This window comes from Bos taurus, chromosome 27, assembly GCF_002263795.3.
Source record: "Bos taurus isolate L1 Dominette 01449 registration number 42190680 breed Hereford chromosome 27, ARS-UCD2.0, whole genome shotgun sequence".
Lineage (NCBI taxonomy): Eukaryota > Metazoa > Chordata > Mammalia > Artiodactyla > Bovidae > Bos > Bos taurus.
The window spans coordinates 40,039,916-40,065,249 of NC_037354.1; the positions used below are offsets into that span (position 1 = coordinate 40,039,916).

At 40.6% G+C, this 25,334-nt stretch overlaps 1 protein-coding gene and 1 non-coding gene across 6 annotated transcripts in view; both read left to right on the top strand.

Annotated features, from left to right (window-relative positions):
* The window catches only part of NGLY1 (N-glycanase 1), a 58,355-nt gene that overhangs the window by 19,538 nt on the left and 13,483 nt on the right, over window positions 1-25,334 (top strand). For all 5 annotated transcript variants that reach the window (XM_005226174.3, NM_001192787.1, XM_059882245.1 and 2 more), the window contains exons 4-8: window positions 9,599-9,764; window positions 17,701-17,923; window positions 21,029-21,150; window positions 22,298-22,443; window positions 24,099-24,209. In XM_005226174.3, coding sequence (XP_005226231.1) covers window positions 9,599-9,764; window positions 17,701-17,923; window positions 21,029-21,150; window positions 22,298-22,443; window positions 24,099-24,209 — 768 coding nt within the window. The remainder of the gene's footprint in view (window positions 1-9,598; window positions 9,765-17,700; window positions 17,924-21,028; window positions 21,151-22,297; window positions 22,444-24,098; window positions 24,210-25,334) is intronic.
* On the top strand, window positions 2,219-2,293 carry MIR2401 (microRNA mir-2401). The gene has a single exon (NR_031253.1). It is a non-coding gene; the product is annotated as a microRNA mir-2401 (primary transcript).

Sequence of the window (25,334 nt, forward strand, 5' to 3'; positions counted from 1 at the left end):
TGGGCTGCTGTCTATGGGGTCTCACAGAGTCGGACACAACTGAAGCGACTTAGCAGCACATGTTTGTATTATTTACAGTGTTTTTCTTGTAGTTTATTTCTAATCTCATAGCATTGTGATCAGAAAAGATGCTTGATATGATTTCAATTTTCTTAAATTTACTAAGATTCTCTTTGTGGCCCAGCCTGTGATTTGTCCTGGAGAATGTTTTATGTGCACTTGAATGTGTATTCTGCTTTTTCGTGGAATGCTCTATAAACATCCATTAAGTGTGGTTGAATGTGTCATTTAAGACCTGTGTTTCCTTGTTGATTTTCTGTCTGGATGATCTGTTGATTGATGAGACTGGGGCGTTAAGAGTCTCCCACTGTTACTGTGTTGCTGTCAGTTTCTCCTTTCATGGCTATAAGCATTTGCCTTATATAATGAGGTGCTCCTGTGTTGGGTGCATATATATATTTATAATTGTTCTGTCTTCTTCTTTGATCTGTTGATTTTTGTATGCTGTCCTTCTTTATCTCTTCTAACAATCTTTATTTTAAAGTCTATTTTGTCCAATATGAATATTGCTGCTTCAGTTTTCTTTTGATTTCCATTTGCATGGAATATCTTTTTCCATCCTCTCACTTTCAGTCTATATGTGTCCCTACATCTGAGGTGGGTTTCTTGTAAACAGCGTATATGCCAGATCTTATTTTTGTATCCATTCAACCAGTCTGTGTCTTTTCATTAGAGCATATAGTCTATTTGCATTTAAGGTAATTTAGTATATTCTTACTGCCATTTTGCTAATTGTTCTGCATTTGTTTTTGTAGGCTTTTTAACTTCTTTTCCTTTTATGTTCTCTTGTGGTTTGATGACTAACCTTTAGTGTTGTGTTGGGTTATTTATTCTTTGTTGTGTGTGTCTATCATGTATTTTCGGTTTTCAGTTACCGTGGGGTTTTGATATAGCATTCTATATATATGAACAAGATTGTTGTAAGTTGCTCATCTTTGAATTTCAGATGTGTTTTGTGTTCTCCTCCTCTCAAAATTATTAGTTTCAGTATCATGTATGTGGGTGTTGTGTGTGTGTGGTGGGGCAAGGGGGGTGATTTCCGATCTTGACTGTATGTTTGCCTTTACTGGTGAGGTTTTTCACTGATCATTTTCTTGTTTCTAGTTGTGGCCTTCTCTTTTCTGCTTAGAGAAGTTCCTTTAGCATTTTAGCAAAGGTAGTCTGGTGATGCTGAATTCTCTTAGCTTTTGCTTGTTTGTAAAACTTTTGATTTCTCCATCAAATCTGAACAAGAGCCTTGCTGAGTAGAGTCTTCTTGGCTGTAGGTTCTTCCCTTTTAGCACTTTAAATATAGGGTGCCACTCCCTTCTGGCCTGTGGAGTTTCTCCTGAGAAATCAGCTGATAACCTTATGGGAGTTCTTTTGTATGCTATTTGTTGCTTTTCCCTGGTTGCTTTTTAATTTTTGTAAATTGCCTGACTGCGTCTCAGCATGCTCCTCCTCAGCTTTCTCCTGCTTGGGACTCTCTGAGCTCCTTGACTAGGTGACTGTTTCCTTTCCCACGTGAGGGATGTTTTCAACTATTCTCTCTTCACACATTTTCTCAGGTCCTTTCTCTCTCCTCCTCCTTGGGTCCCTGTAATGAGAATGTTGGTGCGTTTAATGTCCCAGGGGTCTCTTAGACTGTCCTTACTTTCTTTCATTCCTTTTTCTTCATTTTCCTCTGTGGCAGTGATTTCCCCCATTCCGTCTTCCAGCTCACTTACTCATTCTTCTGCCTCAGTTATTCTGCTATTGATTCCTTCCAGTGTATTTTTCATTTCAGTCAGCATGTTGTTCATGACTGTCGTTTGTTCTTTAGTTCTTCTAGGTCATTGTTAAACATGTTTTATATCTTCTTGATCTGTGCCTTTATTCTTTGTCTGAGGTCTTGGGTCATCTTAAGTATCATTACCCTGAATTATTTTTGAGGCAGATTGTCTGTCTCTGCCTCACTTAGTTGTTGTTCTGGGGTTTTATCTTGTTTCTTCTTCTGGAATATATTTCTGTGCCATCTCATTTTGTCTAACTTTGTTTATTTGTGGTCTCTGTTACTCAAGCTGCAGGATTGTAATTCTTCTTGTTTCTGGTGCGTGAGTTTGGTCCAGGGGCTTGTGCAGCCTTCTTGGTGGGATGGACTGGAGACTGCCCAGTGGTGAGTGGAGCTAGGTCTTTGCCTTCTGGTGGACAGAGCTTGTGTCTAGGGCTGTGTGTATTTAGCGGCAGCTGTGGGCTCAGGCAGTCTGTCTGCTGAGGGATGGGGCTGCTTGTTTGGCTTGTGGTGCCCCAGCACTGGAGCCTGCAGCCTGCTCGGTGAGGCCAGGTCTTGGTGTTGTAATGGCTGCCTTCCGGAGAGCTCACGTCAGATGAATATTCGCCAGTACTTCCGCCACCAGTGTCCTTGCCTCCACAGTAAGCCAGAGTTGACCCCCACCTCCCTAGGAGACCTTCCTAAACCAGCAGGTAGGTCTGGCCAAAGCTCCTGTAGAGTCACTGCTTTGCCCCAGATCCCAGGGCACATGAGACCTTGTGTGCCCTCCAGGAGTGGAGTCTGTGCCCCCCAGTCCTGTGAAGCTTCTGCACTCAAGCCCTGCTGACGTTCAAAGCCAGATGCTCTGGGGGCTCCTCCTTCCAAGGCCAAACTCCTAGGCTGAGGAGCGTGACATGGGGCTCAGGACTCTCATTCCTGTGGGGGAACCTTTGCAATGTAATTATTTTCCAGTGTGTGGGTGCCCCCCACCCCGGGGAGTATGGGATTTGATTATATTGTGAAAGCGTCCCTCCTGCCATCGCGTTTTGGCATTTTCTTTGTTTTTGGAAGTAGAATATCTTTTTTCGTAGGTTCCAGTTTGCTTTATCGATGGTTGTTCAGCAGTTGTGATTTGGTGTTTTCGTGAGAGGGAATAAGCCCACGTCTTTCTTTGCCACCTTTTGTTCTCTCTCTTCTGTTTATATTTTTAAATTGACACCAATTCTGTTTATTATATTCAAAACCCTTCCCTAATATCCACATCAGAGTTGGATTTGTTGCACCTTGAGGATGTTGAAGAGTTAAGTCAGACTTGGAAAAGCTTGAAGTTCATGCCTAAGACAGTGGGAGCCCACAGAGAAGCGCAGCCTCCTGGCTGACCCACTGGCTTCTTCCCCTGGCTGTGCACCTATGAGTTAATTGATTTATTTTTTTTTTAAGACTAATGTTTATACCTTTTTAAAATTTTATTTATTTTTGGCTGCACTGGGTCTTTGTTGCCGCACGCAGTCTTTCTCTGCTGATGGGAAACGGGCCACTCTTCATTGCGGTGTGCAAGCTTTGCATTGCGGTGTGCTAGCTTTGCGTTGCGGTGGCTTCTCTTGTTGCGGTGCTCAAGCTTAGTAGCCCTGCAGCACGTGGAATCTTGCTGAACCAAGGCCTGAACTGGCTTCCCCCGCATTGCCAGGTGAACTCGTAACCTCCGGACCACCAAGGGAGTCCCATTTAGTTGATTTTTAAACTAATTGAATCTCGTAAGACAACTTCTTAGTTGTCTTATATGCAGTCTTTTTAAGAGAAGAAATCTCTGCTCCTGTTTCCTATTTGGACAGAGGATTTAAATGTTCAGTTTATTATTAACCATTCTTAAGAGTAAACTACATCTACATACCTTTCAATAGGCAGTTGTTGAAATTATGACACATCTTTAAATTGACATTCTTCATGTCCATTAAAAATGGTGATGTGGTATATTTTGACATGAAGATTATTACTGTGTAGGAAAAAAGGTAAAGAACTCCAAAATTAAACAATATATGTGAATATTTCTGTTTTTCTTGTTAAAAATGCTCATACATAAATATTTTTAAAAGTTCCGGAAAGCTGTACACAGTCTGATATTTTGAGTAGTGAAATTTTAATGATTTCTTGTTATTTATACCATTCAGTATTTCCTGAAATTTTTTTTGCAATATTTATTAATGTTAAATATAGAATAAAGTGGTTTTTGTAAGAAATTTCTCTTTAAGTCACAAATTGATTTTAGATATCATTAAAAATGTATTAAACAGAACTTCTATATTTAAAAAACAGGTTCTAAATGTAAAAGCTGTGGAAGCAGAGGGTTGTAAAAAGGCAGAAAGAGGACTAATGGGCTTGGGAAGCCTGTCCTTTACTGAAAAAGTAAACTTGCTGATCCAGCTTCCTCTGCCTTTATCATGTGGTTTGACAGAAATACACATCGTACTTGTTTTCTTAGAGAGTCTTAAAGGTCTCTTATCAGAAACCAAATAATTGAAATCCAAGTGTGATTAGTGAAGGAAAAAATCTTTTTAATCTAAAACAGAGATTTCACATTTTAAACTCTCATTTGTACTCCAAATAACTTTAACCGTTAAGCTATTAACTATTGCCTTATGTACATGGTTACCCAGCTGCTATAATTGCCATGCAATCAGCAAACTTCTATTTTTATGACTTAGTTTTTTTTGGCATTGTGCCAAAGAAATAAGGCAAGAAAATAACCTTTATTGTTCAAGATCGTTTGCATGCCATTAAATACCACAGTGAAGGGGGTAATTTCCACAGCGAAAAATACTAAATTGAAAATAAAAATTCTTTGGCTGAGTTCTTACCTTCCCAGCAAATGAAACTCTATGCTTGTGGGCGAAAAAAAAAAATACAACTATAAAGGCCTCATCTTTATAGGAATTCTTTCAAATGGAAATGGAAAGCAATTATTCTCCAATGAAAAATAAATAAAATAAGAATGGACACATTCCGTTTGCCTCTGGATCAGTTCTGGTAAGACGCACTCTTGCCTGCTGTGAGTGCCCTGGGTTTCCCGCCCTTAGGTCTGCCCCAGCTCTGCCTCGTCTGCTGATGGAGTAAGTGTGCCTGCTGCTGCTGGAGGCCAGTCCTCCTCTGTGCCTGTGTTCCTCTCCTCTGCTCTCTGTGGGGTCACAGGTGGGCTGTGCAGTTGTGACTTGCCCCTTTTCTTGGCGATTCTTCTCAGTGGCTTTGAAACCTTGCTTTAGGCCAGTTTTCATCCAAGTTTGGACCATTGTTAGAATAGCCTGGGTATGCAGTATAGGCAAACCCCAGACTAGCTGAACCAGGAGAGAGGGAACTTGGAAACCTGCATTCTTCACAAACAGGTCAGTGGTTACAAGCATTTCCTGTAAGCTCTTAGACACAAGTCAACACACAAGTATCGCTAGATCCTGCCTTTGTGTATTTCTCATTTCCTCTTCACTGCAAGTTTCAGGGAGAGTCCCCAGTATCCACCCTTGTCTTTACTCCTCATGTTTGTCTAGCAGGTTTCCACACTTTATGTGCCCCTTCAGCAAAATATTTCTGAGCTTGTCTTCTCAATATATATTTATTTGTTTCTAAATTGTATACTTACATTAGTGTGCCATTGTACTGGATACATTGTAAAGCAGTGTACAGAGGCAGCAGAGGATGAGATGGTTAGATAGCACCACGGACTCAATGGACACAAACCTGAGCAAACTCTGGGAGATAGCAGAGGACAGAGGAGCCTGGCGGGCTACAGTCCATGGCACCTCAGAGCTGGACACGACTTAGCGATTGAGCGACACAAAAGAGGAGATAGGAAATAAGTAGTATTTTTAATTTAAAAAAATGATTTAACACTATCATTCAACTAACGTAGACCTAAGTCTGTATTTTAAATGCTCTTTTGACAATTTTGAATTTGGGAGGCTCACTTTATCAGATCTGAGTAGATTGTGATCTTTTTTCACATTAAAGTTTGGCTCTTGAAGGGGCTCATACTGAAAAAAAGACGCATTAGCCCTACCGTTTCTTCTTGTACACACTCCACACGTTCTTACATAAGTACTAGCCTTATTGCTTTGAAATCCTTTTTAAGTCTTTAGGTCTTTGAAATCCTTTTTAAGTCAGGTTGAGGGTTAATTTAGTAAAAACTACGTAATATAATCTGCAAAGCCACTGAACCGGGCGCATTTGAACCGCAGAAGCTTGTAGTGTGATGAGAGCAAAAGTGGGAGTGGACGTGCCCCTGGTACCTCCACCTTGTGGGGCTTTCTTCCCTCGGGACGGCTTCTGTGGCTGGAGAGGGGCCACCACTGATCCACATGCTCAGTGTTATAATAACTTAGTTTAATTTGGGGGCACAAATGGTATAAATAGCAGTTGTAATATTTTCTGTCTGTATTCCAGCAGACCACTTTGTACAGCTCCTGGCCCATGTTGGGACACCACTTAAACCACTGAGTCTCCTACACTTTATCTTCCTTATTAACACTGTTGAAGAACTTATTACTGAGATCATCTCTGATCTCCATGCCCCTAAATTTAGTGGACTTTTTGGGTTCATTTTTACTTGACCATTCATAGTTTTAAGCTCAATTGACCATTTCTTGGTTTTTTTCTCCTCTTGTAAGTGGTTTGACCATTGACCCAGTTGCTCTTACTGAAAATCTGTGGGTCATTCCCCTTGACTGCACGGTTCAGTCATTGAGACCTGTTGATTCTACTTCCTCCATGATTCTGAATACATCCTTTTCTACCACCTCAGTCCCCTACTGGTTCAAGCCTCTGCTCCCTCTGAGCTCAGCAGTGGTTCCACAGTGGGTCTCCTAAGACCTGCTTTCTCCCCACCTCAGCTGGAAGCTTGGAGAACATGAAGCTGGCCGTTTTACTCCCTTGCTCCTTAGGTCTCAGATAACTTTCTGTACAGTGGGAAGAGACAGGGAAGACCTGGCTGCTACCCAGCCCAGCTGCCTGCTTGGTGCGCTGCGCTCTAGACACCCTGACTGATCCCCCACTTTGCATGCTTCCTAGCTACCTACCTGCACGTTATCCCCTCTTCACAGGAATGGTCTTCTCCCTTCCCTGGTCACCAGCTGCTTCTCATCCTTCATATTTTATTACAGTATCACTTCTCCAGGGAAGTCTCATTAGAGCCCCTGTCAGGCAGTTACACTGTCCCCTATGTTTGCTTTATAGCTCTTCCCATACATATGAATAAACTAGCCGTTACATCCCCCGTATCTAACAGATCATAAAGACTCTTTAAATATTTGAGTAAATTGGCATTGTTGTAGCAATATTTGTTTCTGTGTCCATAGACTCGTTAGCCTGTGAGGATAATGCCCTTGTCTGGCTTGGCCTCCATTATTTTTCTATCATATAATACATTTACACACAAACACAAAATTTGTTGACTTACTGTGAAGATTCTGTCGTTATTTGTTCAGTGCCTTTCCCCCTTAGACCATAGAGTGATTGTCTGTTTTGTGCACACATGCCCAGTGCTTCCGGAGAAGGCAATGGCACCCCACTTCAGCACTCTTGCCTGGAAAATCCCATGGACGGAGGAGCCTGGTGGGCTGCAGTCCATGGGGTCGTGAAGAGTCGGACATGACTGAACGACTTCACTTTCACTTTTCACTTTCATGCATTGGAGAAGGACATGGCAACCCACTCCAGTGTTCTTGCCTGGAGAATCCCAGGGACAGAGGAGCCTGGTAGGAGGCCGTCTATGGGGTCATGCAGAGTCGGACACGACTGAAGCGACTTAGCAGCGGCAGCCCAGTGCTTCGTATACTGACATTATAGTCAGTATTTGGTATTTTTAAAATTAGTCTATTTCTGCCTTTTTCTATACACGTTTAATCCATTCCTATTTATGGTAATTCTAATATGTTTGAACTTAATTCTGACATTTTGTGTTTTGTATGTCCTTGTTTTTTCTTTTTTCTTCTATTTTTGTTTAAATGGATCAAGTTTTATTCCATTATGTTCCCTCCAAAAGTTAGAAAGTTAAATATCCTCTTTTAGTCTTCTGATTATTGTCTTAAAATTTTTAATGCAAATACTATTTTATATTTTTCTAGCATCTGTTCCCATCCCTGCCACCTTTCTTATGTGATTTTGCTTTTTAATTATTTATTTATAACAAACAGAACTTAAGTTTTACTAGTTTGTTTAGTTTTTATTTAACTCACTTCTGCTTCTTTTATCCTGGGTTCTACTCTGTGGTGTTCTGTTTATTTACTTTGGTTCTATTATGTTTTGGGGACACAGTAACTTTTGTAATAATTTTTTAAAATAGGATTTGGGAGTGATGTATTTTCTGCATTGTTACAGATCAGAAAATACGTTGTTTTGCTCTTATTTGTAATTAGTTTACCTGGGTATGCGTTGTATGTTCTCATTTTCCCTCAGTATTTCAGAGATTTTGCTTCACTGTTGCCAGTGAGATGTCTGATATCATTGAAGGCTTTTAGTATTTGGTTTTTATCTTTACTATTGTTATAAAATGTCACTCACTATTAGTTTAGTCTTTGTTCACCCCCCTCCCCATTCATACTGGCTCTTTCTTTAACCCTCAGAAATTTCCCATTATTTCTTTGAGAAGTGTTTCTCTTCCATTTTTTTCTACTCTAGTTTCTAGATATTTCCTGTTAGCTGGATTTGGGAAGTCTGAGTTTATCCTTGGTGTCTTTGTCCTTTTGTACCGTATTGTCAGAAAACCCTCTTCTCAGCCTTCTAATTGATTGATCACATAACTGTGTTTGTTTTGCTGTTTGACACACCGTCTGTGCTTTCTTCATTTCAGTGTTTAAATTTTTAGTTTCCAAGATCTGTAGGTGTCTTTCTGTGACTCGAGTGTGCTCGTAACTTCTGAAGGTAGACGTCTTTTCGGCTCTTCTGCATTTGCTGCCCTTGCTGCAGCGTTCCTTCTTCCCAGTGCACCGTCTCAGCAGTGCTGGTTGTTGTGGGCTCACGGGAGCTAAGAGCTCTTGCTAGCCTGTTGGTGAGCACTGCGTCTGGTACTGACGACTAAGGGGGAGAGCAGGACGTGCCACCAGGTGGGCTGTGCCAGACCAGCACGGGTTCTGAGCTGGGACGCCTCTTTCCTTTTATAAATCTGGGCGTCCACCCTCACAGCTCAGAGATTCGCCTTTTCTGTGGAGAAGGAATGACCACAATGTTGAGCTGTCCCTGCTGCAGAGCCTGGCAGACTGCCTAACACTTACTCCAAGACCTCTTCCTGCTCTGTGAAGCCTCCCGCCCATCCCTCCTCAGGATTATTTTGAGAACTTTGTTTAGTTTTATAACCACTTTCTCTAGACGGCATATTGTCAATGTTTGTTCCTTTTGTCCATTTGTACCTGTCTTCTTTCAGGAATTTCTCAAAATTCCTGATCCCTTGAGATTAGTCCTTCTTAGCTAATGCTGTATAAAGGAAAAAAAAAAAAAAAGATATTTGTCGGGACTTGAAGTAGAAAGAGCGGTCAGAAGCACTGCTCAGAGTGCTGTCTTGATCCAAGCTGTGGTCAAGAGTTCAACATATCCCTGTTTAAATACATCCTCGGTAACATCTATTCAGATGAAAATATAGACATATCTTAGACTGTGATACAGATGTGGCTGTCTTCTAGTACTAATTTTATAAAGGTTTTTGGTATAATTATTATATTTCAGTGAATCCATACATTCCTTTATCTATGAACTCATAGAAGCAATATTTTTTATTATATTATTTTTATAGCATATGAAGAAAAGCTAATTTCATTGTTTTCTTTCTGTTAGGTTGCTGACAATTCAGTCATTCTAAAAGTTCTTCGGTCCAACATTCAGCATGTACTGGTATATGAGAACCTTGCTCTCCAGGAGAAAGCACTGGCTTGTATTCCAGTCCAAGAACTGAAAAGGAGATCACAAGAAAAGTTGTCTAGAGCCAGAAAATTGGATAAAGGTAATGGCTTTACATAACCATTCATTGCTAAATATGCATCATTACTAAATCAACAAAAATGCTGAAATGGTGCCCTTTACTGTATATATTGTAAATAAGTAACCCAGTTCTATTTGGATTTTTAAGAAGTACAACAGTGATATAATTTTTTATTGCATATACCTCATGTACACTGCAGATGGTGATTGCAGCCATGAAATTAAAAGACGCTTACTCCTTGGAAGGAAAGTTATGACCAACCTAGATAGCATATTCAAAAGCAGAGACATTACGTTGCCACCAAAGGTCTGTCTAGTCAAGGCTATGGTTTTTCCAGTGGTAATGTATGGATGTGAGAGTTGGACTGTGAAGAAGGCTGAGCACTGAAGAATTGATGCTTTTGAACTGTGGTGTTGGAGAAGACTCTTGAGAGTCCCTTGGACGGCAAGGAGATCCAACCAGTCCATTCTGAAGGAGATCAGCCCTGGGATTTCTTTGGAGGGAATGATGCTAAAGCTGAGACTCCAGTACTTTGGCCCCCTCATGCGAAGAGTTGACTCATTGGAAAAGACTGATGCTGGGATGGATTGGGGGCAGGAGGAGAAGGGGATGACAGAGGATGAGATGGCTGGATGGCATCACTGACTCGATGGGCATGAGTCTGAGTGAACTCCGGGAGTAGGTGATGGACAGGGAGGCCTGGCATGCTGCGATTCATGGGGTCGCAAAGAGTCGGACACTACTGAGCAACTGAACTGAACTGAACATCCACACATCTGTTAAAATTTTTTAATTCAAATAATGTATTTTTAGTTTAATCATTGGCATGTGATTTTTTTAAAGATATAATGTCACTGGAACTTTAGTCCATGCGATATGTGATGGCATTATTAGTGAATTTTAATGTGAATCTGAGAAAAAGCTTATTCAGAATGAATTTATGTGATTCGACCACTGACTCCCCTTTAACTGGCAGTTACTGCTATAGCATATGCATGTAGAAGCCGGTTGCCTGGGTATAGATTGAGCTCCACCTCTCACCTTGCATCACTGAGCAAGGAATTTCATCTCCCTGCTGGTTTCTTCATTCGATAATAGGAATGATAATTCTCAAAATAGCTAGACTAGTGCATGTGCGTGGCTCAGAGCAGTGCCTGCCACATTCATCAGCCAGTAGTTGTTTTCATGAATAGTCTTAGGATTTTAAATTTTGTTGTTAAGTTTTTCCAATTTCAGCATTTTTACTTTGAATTTTTATATAATTGTTTTTTTCTGTGAACTCATTTCCTAATACTATATTTTCTAGGGGTGTTCTGTAATATTCTTTTGGTGGTTGATCTGCTATGCAATAAACATTTTTTTTTCTCAGTTTAAAAAACTGTTATTTTACATTGAAGTAGAGTTGATTTATAATGTTGTATTACTTTCAGGTATCCAGCAAGGTGGCTCAGTTATATATGCATGTATGTCTACTCTTTTAGATTATTTTCCTATTTATATTATTGCACAGTATAGAGTTCCATGTGCTGTACAGTAGGTCTTTATTTATCTATTTTATATACAGTGGTGTGTACATGTATAAATTCTGAGTTTCTAATTCATCTCTCCCTTACCTCCACAAGCATTATACAGCTTTCTGTGTAGTGCAGGTAAGTTTAACAGAGTGTCTCAATTCTTCTTCCCATCCCTTGAGACCCTACTGTCCTTCATTTCATTGAACTAGACACTGTAGTCACCCAGCAGACTAAGAGTGAGGAAAATGACAGATTTTATGTTGCCTTCCTTCATTCATTCTTTGGACACTCTCCCAGTATGCAGGCCTGAGTTTTCTTCTTTCTGAAGACCAACCTCTTCTACTGTTTCTTTCAGGGCAGGTATTCTGGAGGTGAAGCCCCTCAGTTTTTCTCTGCCTGGGAAGGTCTCTATTTCTCCTTCACTGTTGAAGGATGATATCACTGGGGTGTAGAATTCTGGTTGGTGGGGTTTCTTCCTTTCTGTCAACGACACTTGATTCTCTCTGCTGTTGCCTGCTTGTGTGTGATGAGAAGTCGCCTGGAATTTCTGTCTCTATACTCGGAACCCTCACCAACCCCATCCCCAGCTTCATGCAGGGTTCTCTGTCCATTGTTCACTTTCTTCAGTTTGAGTATGATATACCTGGATGTTATGTTTTGGTATTTATCCTACTTGGTGTTTCCTGAGTATCCCAGATCTGTGTTTTGATGTCTCATTAATCTTGGAAGATTCTCGGCCATTATTACTTCAAATGTCTCTTCTGCTCCTTTCTGTCTCTCTTTTCCTTCTGATACTCCAAAATAGGGTATCCTGTTATACTCTTACTTATCAACTATTTCCACTTTTGCTTGATGTGCTAGGCCATTATGAAAATTCTCCCACCGTAATTGCATGTTCTGGGTGTTTTGTTCCTTTGTTTTCATTCTCTTTCTCTTTGACTCTCAGATTCTGGCAACTTGTCTTCAGGGTCAGTAATCTATCCTTGGCTGTGTCCAGTCTGCTGATGAGCCCATGAACGGCATTATCTCTTAACAGTTTTTGCTTTCTTCCCATCCTTCTGCTTACACTGTGCATCTGTTCTTACATGTGGTCTCCCTTCTCATTAGAGCCCCCAAGCATGTTAATCATAATTATTTTCAATTCTCTTATTCCAAAATCTGTGCTGTATGTAAGTGGTCCTGATGCCTGTTTTGTCTCTTCAGACTTTTTTCTTGCGTTTTAGCCTGCTTTGTAATTTTTTGTTAAAAGTTGAGTATAATGTGTTGGGTAATGGGAACTGAAGTGAAGAGGCCTTTTGTGGAAGGCTTACGTGTCCACTCAACTCGTTTAACTACACTGTTTAATGCTTGGTGTGAGTGTCGGGGCCTTCAGGTTCCTCTGGTGTGCTTGGGGCCCTCTGTGGTCTCCAGGCTCCCTGAGGACTCCTCCTGAGCTCATCTCCCTCCTGCAGATGGCTTCTTGTAATCGTGCCCTGTTGCTGTACTGGGATTCTGTTGGTGGCGAGACATGGGAGAGGAGCATCCTACAGCCTTAGGGCTAAGTCTCGGTGTTGTAGGGACCTGTGTTCAGGGGCCTGGGTCACCCCCACAGTGAGACAGGAAGGCCAGAGGGGCCTAGAGTCAGGGAAGTCTGGGGCTTTGACATGAGTAGGGCAGAAGGAACACAACAGGTAGTGTGCATTGGTATTGTGAAAATCAGAAGAGACTGGGCTTTTGTCTTTTAAAGTTTATGAAAGATACATTGGATTTACAACCTGAGATCCCAAAAGCCATGTGAAGGTAGGGAAGAGGGGCTTTGCTGGAGGTGCAGGGAGCAGTGTGCGCGGGGCAGCGGCGTGAGGCATCATGGGGAAGGGTGCATGGCATGGTCTGCTTGTGTCGGGTTTGGGGAGACATATGAGGTGGGCCAAGACCATGTTTTGTTTGACATTGAATTTCAGACAGAGCAGAGCATACTGAGTTTACATTTTTAATCTTTCAAAAAAGAATTAGAGGTAAAATGAAACAAAGGACTTGTAATGAGGTTTTGAAGTAGAGAATAAGAACCAAGGAAATTTGAAGGATGAATGCATCTTAGAAGGCTAATGCTATGGTGTTAGTATGATTGAACTTAGAGCAGAAGTACTAAATAACCTGTTCACTAGGCAGGAAGAAGTAAGATGACTTCTCAGGGAAGTCAGATGTTCTTAATGACTTAAGTCAGAGGGTTAGGCACTGAAGCATTAAGCAAGGGAAAGACACAGGGTGCCCTTCAGGAAAATCAGCCTAGCAATCACTTGTAAGATAAAGAGAATCAAGAGGGTACAGGAGAGAAGAATTCAAGCACACTAGAAACAGAATTTCCCTAAGAGGAGTAAGAAGGCACGCAGGGGGTGCGACTGCAAGGGAAGCGGTGGGTGTGTGAGTTGCTGGGGTGCTTGCGGGTGATCGGATGTGGAGTCGGGGGCATGGAAGGAAAATGTGCAAGAGGACCACCTCTCTCTGAATTGCAGTCAGTGTGGGCAGGCTTTGAAAGGAGGTGAGGGGTCTGCGTTCAGGCCCCTGCTGGACATCAGCTGGGCCCCCACATGAAAATGGAGGCCTGGAGCTGTTTTGGAAGTCACACCTTGACCTACACTTCACAGTGACAGGTGAAGCCATGCAAGTGAGTGAGATCGCCCAGGTTGAAAAGACAAGGCAGCAGGGAGAAGGGGGGCATTGCAGAGGTTCTAGAAAGAAAGGTAGCATTGGAGGGTATTTACATTTAAATTAATTTATATTAAATGACTATTAAACATTGAGTTCTTCAGTTGCATTCAATACATTTCAAGTACTCAGAAGCCATCATTAGTAGCAACCCTACTGGATGGTGTAGGTATGAATTATTTCCATTATTACCAAAAGTTCTGTCAGATGGTTGCTGTTCTGACCTGTCTGAGCTCTTAACCTGCACAGACAGGACTCCACTTGGAATTCTGTGAGTCATAGTTAAGGATCTTGCAAAACCAGGGAGCACTGACCCTCTCTGTGTGATGTGCATGCTCCTAGCTGGGAAGCTGCACTGTATCCCAGGAGGACAGACTCGGAAGCAAAAGTGTACTATGTTCCTTACCTCCTCCCATCCTGTGTGCTGAACAGTGATGCTCAGTTAGACTATGAGACTTGTTAGCTCAGTTTCTGTGGTTTATTCCAGTATTTACTGAGCACCTACTGTGTAGCAAGCTCAGCTGCTGAAGAGACGGTAAACAAAGTCCCTGCAGTAGTGGATGAGAAAGCCAGAGACAACTCCTCAGATCTGGCAGGTGGTGAGTCGTGCTGGGGAGACAGGCCAGGAAGACGGAAGAGAGCGCACGCAGGGTGCTCTTGGGGGAGGGTCGTCAGGAAAGCTTCCCTTGAAGCAACAATTTGTTTTCTGGTGGAGGCCCTGCCAGCTGCACGGGCTCCCTGAGAGGGGGTGAGCGTGCTGTGCTCAGGGGCTGCAGAAGGGAGATATGGCTGCAGCAGAAGGAGCACGACCAAACAGTCAGGGAGACAAAGAGGATCTGTTAGCTTCCGCCTGTGGCTGCTGGCGCAAGTTATCACACACTTGGTTCCTTAAAACAGCAGAAGTGTACTGTCTCACAGTTGTGAAAGCCAGAAACCCATCAGCCGCATCCCTCGGCCAAAATCAGGATATTGGCAGGGCCACGCTCCCTGGAGGCCCTCAGGAGATTCTTCCCTGCCTCTGCCAGCCTCTGGTGGCCGCCTGCAGTCTTTGGTTTGTGGCTGCATCACTCCCGTCTCAAAGACCAACATCTTCAAATCCTCCTCCTCTGTAAAGTCTCCCACTGCTTCCCTCTTGAAAGGATACATGTGATGCATTGAAGGTCCATATTTAGTAACCTGGGGAATCTCCTTGCCTCAGAGTCCTTAACTTCATCATATCTACAGAGGCTTTCTTTCTTTTTTTTCCTTCATGGTGACATTCACAGGCTCAGGGGTTAGAATGTAAATGTCTTTAGGGGGCCATTTTCAGCCTCCACGTGGGCCAGCTGCAAAAATAAGAGACTTTGGGTTGTATTCTGAATGAGATGGAAAATCATTAGAGGGTTTCAAATGACATGAGCTGTCTTGTGTTTTTAAAAAGATCACTTTGCTGTAGGGACTCAATGGAGAAGCAGGATGGCAGTGCTGTTTTTCCAAAAGTTCATTTTTGGAAATGAACATTCACCAGTATCTCTTCGTTGAGAAGTCTTCATATTGTACAGGAAAAGCTAAGCTCTTCTTGCCAGTCAGTCTACCCTCCTACTCCACACTTAACAGCTGTTATCATGTGATGTGTTTCTTTTCATATCTTTTTCTGTTTATATACATCCATAGGTAGTTATATATAAAAGTAAACAGTTTATGTTGGCGAGTTTACGTGAAGTGTGTCATCGCTCATGTTCAGCTCCCTGGGGTTTTTCTCACATGTCTTGGAGGCCACCTGCCCTTCCCTTAGTGCTCTGCAGTGTGCGCGCGTTGCCACTCATACTGTGTCCCAGTGTCCCACGGACGGACGTTGAGAGGGGGACCAGTTTCCTCTATTCTTGAGGCTTCCAGGGAAAATCCTTGGAAAGCATGCCTGCCTACCTGAAGGAATGTTTCCCCGGGATGGGTGTAAAAGTATCCAGGGCATGTGCTGCTTCTGTACTACAGTGGGTCCCTGGCAAACAGGCTGTCTTCCAACCTGTAACAGAAGGGTCTGGGGGTGTTCGTTTCCACTTAATGAAATAATTGAACTTTCGTATGGACTTTGCTAAGTTTTCTAATGATTTTGTGAATATTCTTCCTGATTTGTAGACATTCTTTATACATTCTGGATACTTTTCTTTGTTAGATGCCATTACATTTTGTTCTCAGTATTGTTTAATTTCATTACTGTACCTTTTGAAATTGAAAAGTTATCAATTTTAATGTGAGAAAATTATTTTTACAGTTGTATTTTGTTTTTAACCCCAAAGTTGTAAACATAAACTTCTTCTTTTATAATATTCTTTCTGTGTATGGTGCTTATATATATGTGTTAGAAGGAATGGAGGAAGAATCTGATATCTGGACAGCTGCTTGTCCCAATACAATTTGTCTAACAGTCCTTCCTCTTATAATTGCTTTAAAGGCTAGCTTTATTAAATACTGTGCATCACTTAGAAATCTGTCTTTCAGGACTCTTTCTTTTATTTCATTCATCTGTCTGTTCTTTACCAATATCACAGTATTTTATTTAGAATTTTTTAATGTGTCTTGAAGTACTATAGACAAATTTATCTTAAGAGTTGTGTTGACTATTTTGTGCATTTCCTCTTTCTTATGAGTTTCTTGCAGTTAGCCTGTCAAATTTTATGAAAAATTATTTTTTCATAAAAATAATTTTATGAAATTTGTGAATTTCATAATTTTATAAATTTTGTGTGTTGGGATTTCATTAAAGTACGGGTTGATTTGTAGAGAATTAACAACTTGAGGATATTTTTTTCCCACTCAAGAACATAATATGTTTTGGCTTTTTAATTAATTAATCTCTGTAGTTTTTTCTTTAAAATTTTTTTATAATTTTGAAATATATAAAATATAAATACAAGAATAGAGTATAATAGATTCAATACCTGTGCCCAGCATCAGATTTTATTAGATCTTAGTATTATGCCATATATTTCCTTCATATATGTGTTTTTTGACTATTTAATAATAAAACATTAAAGACAGGAATGAGAGACCCATCTGTGTCTCCCAGATTCTTTTCCTCTCTCCTTTCCTTCTTCCCAGAGATAACACTGCCTTGAATGTGGTTAGAGACCCTTTTATTTGATACACTGGATATAATATGGTATATCATGTTTACTTGCAGCATTGTTGTAAATATTGTAAACATGGTTGTGCTTTTATGTGTTTTGTGGTAACTATTCTCAGATGAATTAAATTGTACAATTGAAGCACTAATAGTAGAAAAGCTAATAGGATGATTTTTAGTATGTCCAGAATTCTGTGATTTCTGCCTGTAATTTTGTGATTGTTTCATATTTACTTGTGTTTATGTCTGATAACAGACAGGTTTAATGCAGTCATTTAAAAATGTTTTTCAAAATCAGACTTCTGTTTTAGAGCGGGTGGTAAAGTAGGAAAGGATAGCTTTATTACTTCACTAGGCAACAGGGGGACACAGTGGGCTTCTGGGAAAAATTGTATCCCCAAAGTCAGACTTACTTTCTTACTTTCCGTGGCTGTGCTGAGTGCGGTGTCGGTCAGAGGATGCGGTGCTCAAGCCCAACGGCTTGAGTGTGCCTCAACAGTGCTCTCACGACTCTGTCTGCATCCTCCCGTGAAGACCTTTTAGATCGTCTTCTGTTTTCATTAATTTCAGCTTCATATTTGAGAATAAAATGTATGTGGGTGCTTTTATTTTTTTTCTGCTTTAGGTCTTACTCAGTTCTGTTCTAACTTTTCAGGTACTAATGTAAGTGAAGAGGATTTTCTTTTGCTGGAGCTTTTACACTGGTTTAAGGAAGAATTTTTTCACTGGGTAAACGACATTGTGTGCAGTAAGTGTGGTGGCCAGACTAAGTCCAGAGGCGAGTCATTACTCCCCAGTGAAGAGGAGCTGAAGTGGGGTGCGAACAGAGTAGAAGACCACTACTGTGACACATGCCAGCTCAGCAACCGATTCCCACGGTGAGTGTCCGCTAACAGTGAAGTCAGAGCAGTCCCTCATGGAATGGTTAGAAGAGAATTTTATTAAACCAACTTCTAATCTTCACTTTTGTTATTAGAAGTATATTCCTCCAGAACAGGGGTCGGCTAGCTATGGCTGACAAGCTCAGTCCAGCCCACGTCCTGCTTTTGTAAATGAGGTTTTATTGGAGCACATCCGTGCTGCTTTGCTAACTCATGGTCTGTAACTGTTCTCATGTTACAGTGGTAGAGTGGAATACTGGCCACAGAGGCCGTATGGCCTCCACAGTCTAGAATATTTGCTGTCTTGCTTTTTATGGGAAAAGCTTGTTGACTCTTGAATTCAGTATTTTCCTAGCAGTTTAATGCTGTAAATTGCGAGTTTTTCTTCTTTTAATACATAAATTTTAACTTTCTGATAACAATAATAATAATACTGATAGCACATAAAAATAATGCTAAAAGATTAGACTAATACTAATCCTTGTGATGGTAAATACAGTGCTGCACTTAAATCATCAGATGGTAATATGGAAGGTGAAAGTATAAAGACTGTCCTGTTTTATATTATTTTTTAAAATAGTTTCATTTTTTGAAACTAATTTTATTTTTCCTTTTTAATGTTTACTGTCATGATGTTGTTAATTGAAGCATGCTCAGCGTATGTTACATTATTTTCAGGTATACAGCATAATGATTTGACATCTGTAGACATTGTGCAATGATCAAAGTAAATCTAGTTACTTTTGGTTGTTACACAGTTAAAATTTTTTCTTTGTCATGAGATCTTTTAAGATTTATTTTTTAGCAATTGATGGGTGAATGGATGAAGAAGATGTGGTGTTATATATACACCGTGCAGTTCTAGTCAGTTGTAAGAAAAGAATAAAATCTTGCCATTTGCAACAGTGTGATGGACCTTGAGGGTGTTATACCAAGGAAATAAGTCACACAGAGAAAAACATGTACCACATGATTTCACCTGTGTGTGGAATCTAAGACCAGAGCAAATAAACACACAAAGCAAAGCTAATCGACACAGAGAAAAAAGATGGGTGGTTGCCAGAGGGGAGGAGGGTTGACGGGTGGGAAGGACATGAAGGGGATCAAGCATAACATCCAGAAATAAACCAGAGCGGTCCTGGGGCGTGATGCACAGCGCAGTGACTGTAGACTGCTATGGTATCTCGTCGGACTTTATTTTTAATAAAGACGTTTGGTGCCTCCCCTGCCAACCTAACCTACCCTCATATCTCTTGGTTTTAAACTAAAGGAAATGGAGCTTTTCTGTTAACTTTTTCCATCCTTTAATATACAAGTCTCTTATTAGATATTCTTAATTGATAATACTTATAAAATTTGGTTGTGTCATTAGGTAAGAAAAGATAGCAAGTTTTTCTTTTTTTTAAGCAAGTTTTTTAAATACCTGATTTTAGGGGCCTCAGTACTCAGTTCTGTCGTAAGGGAGAATAAGTGCTGTGATATACAGAGTCCAAGATAAAGAGAATCCAGTATCCAATAATTATCTGTAATTAACACCAGTTGTTTCTTCATTCAGCATATATGTGCACAGGTACTTGCAAAGATCTGAAGATAAAAATATATATCATCATACGTAGATTGTCCTCATAAACTCTAGGCTGTGGGTGTGGACTGATAGTGCATGGGGTGGGGCAGAGGCTACGGAGTACAAAGGTACTGTGTTTACACCTTGTCCTTTTCCCTGCGAATCGTGCACTGGGCTGGCTGTTCTCTGTGTAGGGTTGGGAGGATGGACACTACTCATTAGAGACTGTGACCTTTCACCTTGACACAGTGGTGTTGAGGCGTGGAGGCACAGGACACCCTAATTCTGCTGCTGTTACTTCCTCATGTAAATAGACCACTTGTTTCAGTAACTACATTACCTAAATTATAAATTCATTTAACGTAGCGCAAGCCAGAGCATCTGCTTGATTGAAGACAAGCTTGTCACTGCCGAGCCAGTGCATTTGTGAAGCTGTGTCCTTTCTGCCTGAGCTCATGGCCAACATTTCTGCTCAGCTGGGCACTTTCCCTGTGTAGCTTTATTAGCCCCAAATATAATATGCAAAATTTGATGTTCTTCAGCTTTATGGTAATTTTAGAACTGGAGTAACTGTTTTTGTCTTTGTCCGCACTGTGCGGTTTGCAGGGTCATAGTTCCCTGACCAAAGATTAAACTTGAGCCCCAGCAGTGAAAGCACCCAGCCCTGACCGCTGGACCATCAGGGAAGTCCCTGGAGTAACTTTTTAAAGAATGTGGAAAATACATTTCAAAAAACCACTTCCAAATTAGCAAGCACCTTCAAGTGAATTGGAAAAATAAAAGTGTAATCCAAATGATCATTAGAAAGAAAAATAGTGTTTTAAGTATTAGTAAAATTGAGTTCAGCTAAGCTTTCAAATCTTTATTAAGCAGTTTATGTTGTTTAAGTACAATGAACTAATTATACCACTTGTTAGGCTAACACTTATGCTTAAAGCAGATTTCACAGAGAGTCTCTGCCTGTCCAAAGCCTGCCTGTCCTGCAAGGCCCAGTTCAGATGCAGTCTCTCCTCCCTGAACCCTGTCCCATAACACCGATTCTGACCTGTTGTATGGCTTGTATCATGTCCTGTCATGTACTAAAATTATCTGTGTTCTGTCCTTTGCTCTCTTAGAACCGTAAGCTCCTGAAGGCTGTGCCAGTGTTTAGTCATTTTTCACCCGGGATTCTAGCACAGTGCCTCACACATTCTAGACTCTGTAATCGTTCTTTAAGAATATGAAGTTAAGAAAGATTACTGTTTAGCACAAAGGTGACATCCCTCGTGATTCAGACAGGAAAGGATCTGCCAGCAATTCAGGAGACTCCTGTTTAGTCCCTGGGTGGGGAAGATCCCCTGGAGGAGGAAATGGCTACCCACTCCAGTGTTCTTGCCTAGAGAATCCCATGGACAGGGGAGCCTGGCGGGCTACAGTCCACGGGGTCACAGAGAGTCAGACATGACTGAGGGACTAGCACTTTCTTTCAATGTAAATTCTTTAGAATTCTTGGTTTTGATAATGAATGAGCACTTTTTGTTGTTGTTACTTTAAACCAGGTATAATAATCCTGAGAAGCTTCTGGAGACGAGACGTGGACGGTGCGGGGAGTGGGCCAACTGCTTCACGCTGTGCTGCCGAGCCCTGGGCTTTGAAGCCCGCTACGTCTGGGATTACACAGGTGCGTAGTGTGGTGGGGGGCCCCGAGGCTGGGGTGCACACTCCTGCCTTGTAGTCTGAGGCTCCGCTTGCTTTCTGTAAGATAACAGGTTTTTTTATGGGGAGCACGGATCTTTTTTTTTTTTTAATGGCTAGTACTTTGCATCATAAATATTCTGTAACAATTTGTAGATACCATGCCATTTTTAGTCATGCTGTTTCTCTTTGGATAAGAACATGTGCAATAATGTTCTGTAGAAATTCTTTATTTTTGTAGGGATTATAAGATTTAGTAATTTTAACTCAGTATACAATAAAAATATAATAAAAGCCATGTGAGATTTATATTGTCTTTATTTACTTATAACTTGTATCACTTACATGTTCTTAGATTTTTTTCACTTGTGTTTTTCTATTGTTTTCTTAGGGTAAAATGAAAGCTTCACTTAATAGTTACTTGGTTTGTTTTTTTTTTTACAATCAAATAGAGATCATGAATAACCAGACATCCACTGTTAGATCTCTGCTGGTCTACAGTTCCAAAGTGGAATTAACTCCTTCACATTAGCAAACTGTGTGTATTAGCCCCATGGTTTTTGTTTTTTGCTTTTTTAAATTTTAATACTCATGGGCATAATTTCCAAAAAGTACCATGGGCTGCTCAATTGCTATGTGTACTTTTTTTTTAAAGAATGATGTATTGTTGCTTAGTGGAAATTTTATTGATCATTTGTTAATATTTATTTATCGTCTGTACCGCCAGAATGCAGGATCCTAGTCCCCTGACCAGGGGCACCATGTGCCCCCTGCAGTGGGAGCATGGAGTCCTAACCACTGAGCCACCAGGGAAGTCTCAGCTCCATGGTTTTGATGCTGTTGTTCAGCCTGTTTGCCCCTTTTAGAGGTTTAGCTCACATGATTTCTAACCAAACCTAACACTGACTTTACTGAAGTAGAGTTTCCAAGACATTTTCCAAAATTTCAGAGAGAAATTAGAACAACCATTCTAGAGTCTTGCGTACCACAGAACGGTCAGGCTTAGTCATTAAAGTTCAGTGTTGCTTGTTGCTGTGTGGTTCTCTTCTTGGGCACCAAAGGTCCTTCTGGTTTTATACACTGAACTTTTGTTTCCTCCCTCGCTGCCTCTCGCCCGCCCGTCACATGTGTAGACCATGTCTGGACGGAGGTGTACTCACCATCACAGCAGCGCTGGCTGCACTGCGACTCGTGCGAGGACGTCTGTGACAAGCCCCTGCTCTACGAGGTCGGCTGGGGCAAGAAGCTCTCCTACATCATAGCATTCTCTAAGGACGAGGTAGGACATGGGGGGAAGAAATGCGTCCTAAGAATAAAATTAGTTTGTTCTTCTGACAGCTTTTGAAGGTATAATGGACATAGACTAAGCAGCATATATTTGAAGTGTACAATTCAGTAAGCGTTGCCCTACGTCCACACCCCTGAGATAACCTTTGCAGTGGAGTCGTGAGGACACCCGTCATCCCTGCAGTGTCCCTGTTGCTTCGTCTTCCCTCATCCTTGCCCCTCTCCCTGCAGTCCCCCACAGCTACTTTCTGAGACCATAGATGAATCTGCATTTCTGGAGTTGTGTATAAGTGGAATCATATTTACTCTCTTTGATGGGGGGTGCTTTTATCTTACTCATCATAACTATCTTGATATTCCTCTATGTGTTTTCATGTATCAATAGTTTATCCTTTTGCTGAGCAGTATTCCACTGTATGAATGTACCATGCTTTGTTTATCCATTTGCCTATTGATGGACATTTGGGATTTTTCCAGTTTTTTACTATTTCTAGTGCAGCCGCTATTGTCTTTATATGACAATATAAAGACACAAGTCTTTGAATGAGCATAGCTTTCTTTTCTCTTTGGTAAATGCCTACAAGTGGAATGACTGAATCACATGGTAGGTGACTTTAACTTTTTAAGAAGTTAGCTCAACTATTTTCCAAAGCCATTTTATATTCTCACCAGCACTATGTGAGGATTCCCAGTGTCTCCATACTCTTGCTAGCAGTATGGTCTGACTTTCTTGTTGGCTCTTTTAATAGATGTGCAGTGATTTCATTTGCATTTCCTCAAGGACGAATACTGAGCAGCTTTTTATGGACTTATTTGTCATCCATTTCTCCTCTTTGCCCATTTTTTTTTTTTAATTGAGTGGTTCATTTTCTTATTCTTGGGTTTTGAGAGTTCTTCATATATTCTGAATACAAGTCCTTTTTCAAATATGTGCTTTGCAAAGATTTTCTCCCTGTCTGGCTTGTCTTTTTACTTCTATTAATGATTTTTAAAGAGAAAAAATTGATAAAGTTCAGTTCATCGATTTGTTCTTCTGTGGATCTTGCTTTTTGATGTTACATGTAAGAGATGTTTGCCTATCCCAAGCCACAAGGATTTTCTCCTAAGTTTTCTCCTAAGTTCTAGAAGTTTTATGCTTTTAGTTTTACATTTGTGTCTGTGATCCATTTTGGGTTAACTTTTATGTATAGTCCAGGGTGTGAATTGAAATTCATTATTTTGCAAATGGATAATGAATTGTTGTAGCACCATTTGCACCATTTGTTGAAAAAGATTATTTTGTCTACTGAATTATCTTTGCACCTTTGCCAAGAAACAGTTCTATAATGTATATATATTTGCCATTTAGATATTCAGTACAATAAAATGGAGTTTTTATTTTTTGAATTTTATCAGATCAGCTTTGTAGATAAATTCTGATAGCTAATTGTTGGGAAAATTTTATCTCCTAATCACAGTCTTCCTTGTTTGTGTACCAGTTAGAATATGAATAAAAAGCATATTTGATTTTTTTCTACAGATTAAAAATTTTAATGAAAAGATTAGCATTTAAAAATTTCTATTTAAGAATTGCATGCATTCTAGGTGTTTAGCAAATTAATGTTGATGGTTGTAATCTTATTAAATATTTGTGTCTTGTAATTCGAGGTGGTTGATGTCACTTGGCGATATTCTTGTAAACATGAAGAGGTAATCTCTAGAAGAACTGAAATTAAAGAGGAAGTACTTCGAGAAACTATTAATGGACTTAATAAGCAGGTATGTGATGGGTGTTTGTCAGTTTTGAGAAGACATTTGAAATTTTTTATATAATCAAGAATAGCCAATTTTTAACCCATTGCAGTTCTTTAAGTAGTATGCAAACAAAAATATTTAAATATGTTAAATGTCTTTTTTTCATTAAAAATTTTGAGGACTCATTTTAAATATTGTGGGTGTGTGTTTTTTGGGGGGTTTTGGGTTTTTTTTTTTTTTTTTTTGCCTTAAATTGCCAAATTTCAAAGTGAAAAAAAAATTCAATATATGTAATACTTGACATAAATATTCTGCCTTGGACGTCCCTGGAGGTCCAGTGGTTGAAGACTCTGTTAATGCAGAGGGCAGCGCCTCGATGCCCATGTTCCCTGGTCAGGGAGCTGAGATCCCACGTGCTGCCAGGGGTGACCAAATAAGTGAAAGTCTTTACCAATTCTCCTCTTTAAAAAAAAGATACATATATACATATATATATAGCCTTATTTTTCTAAGTGTCTCTTGAATATTATTACATGCAATTGCCCTTACATATATCTACATGGAGAAGTTTCTGAAAGAAGGCACAGGAAATTGTTGACTGTGCTTATTTCTGAGGAGAACTAGGGGTCCAAAAGGGGAGTCTCAGCTTGGGTTTTATACTCCTTTTGTGCACTGAAATTTTTTTTACTATTCCCTGGTGGCTCAGAGGTTACAGAGACCTGGGTTTGATCCCTGGGTGGGGAAGATCCCCTGGAGAAGGAAATGGTAACCCACTCCAGTATTCTTGCCTGGAGAATCCCATGGACAGAGGAGCCTGGTGGGCTACAGTCCACAGGGTCACAAAGAGTCAGACACGACTGAGTGAATTCAGCTATTAAGTCAGCCAGCCATATATATGTGTATTATTAATTTTTTTCATGATTTAAAAAACAACTAAATTTGCATCTGGCAGGCAGTTAGAACAGGGCAGATCACCTTACAGTGCTTGAGATCCAAGGTGAGTCTCCTCCTACTTGGACTTCTGCCATACCCTAGTGTGCAGCCTTTCCGAGTGCCTCAGCTGAAACCCCGGGGTGTTTGCTGGAGCGTGGGAAGGGCCTGGACTCAGAGACCGCCCTCCAGCACTGGCGGGCCTGCTGCATCTGTGCC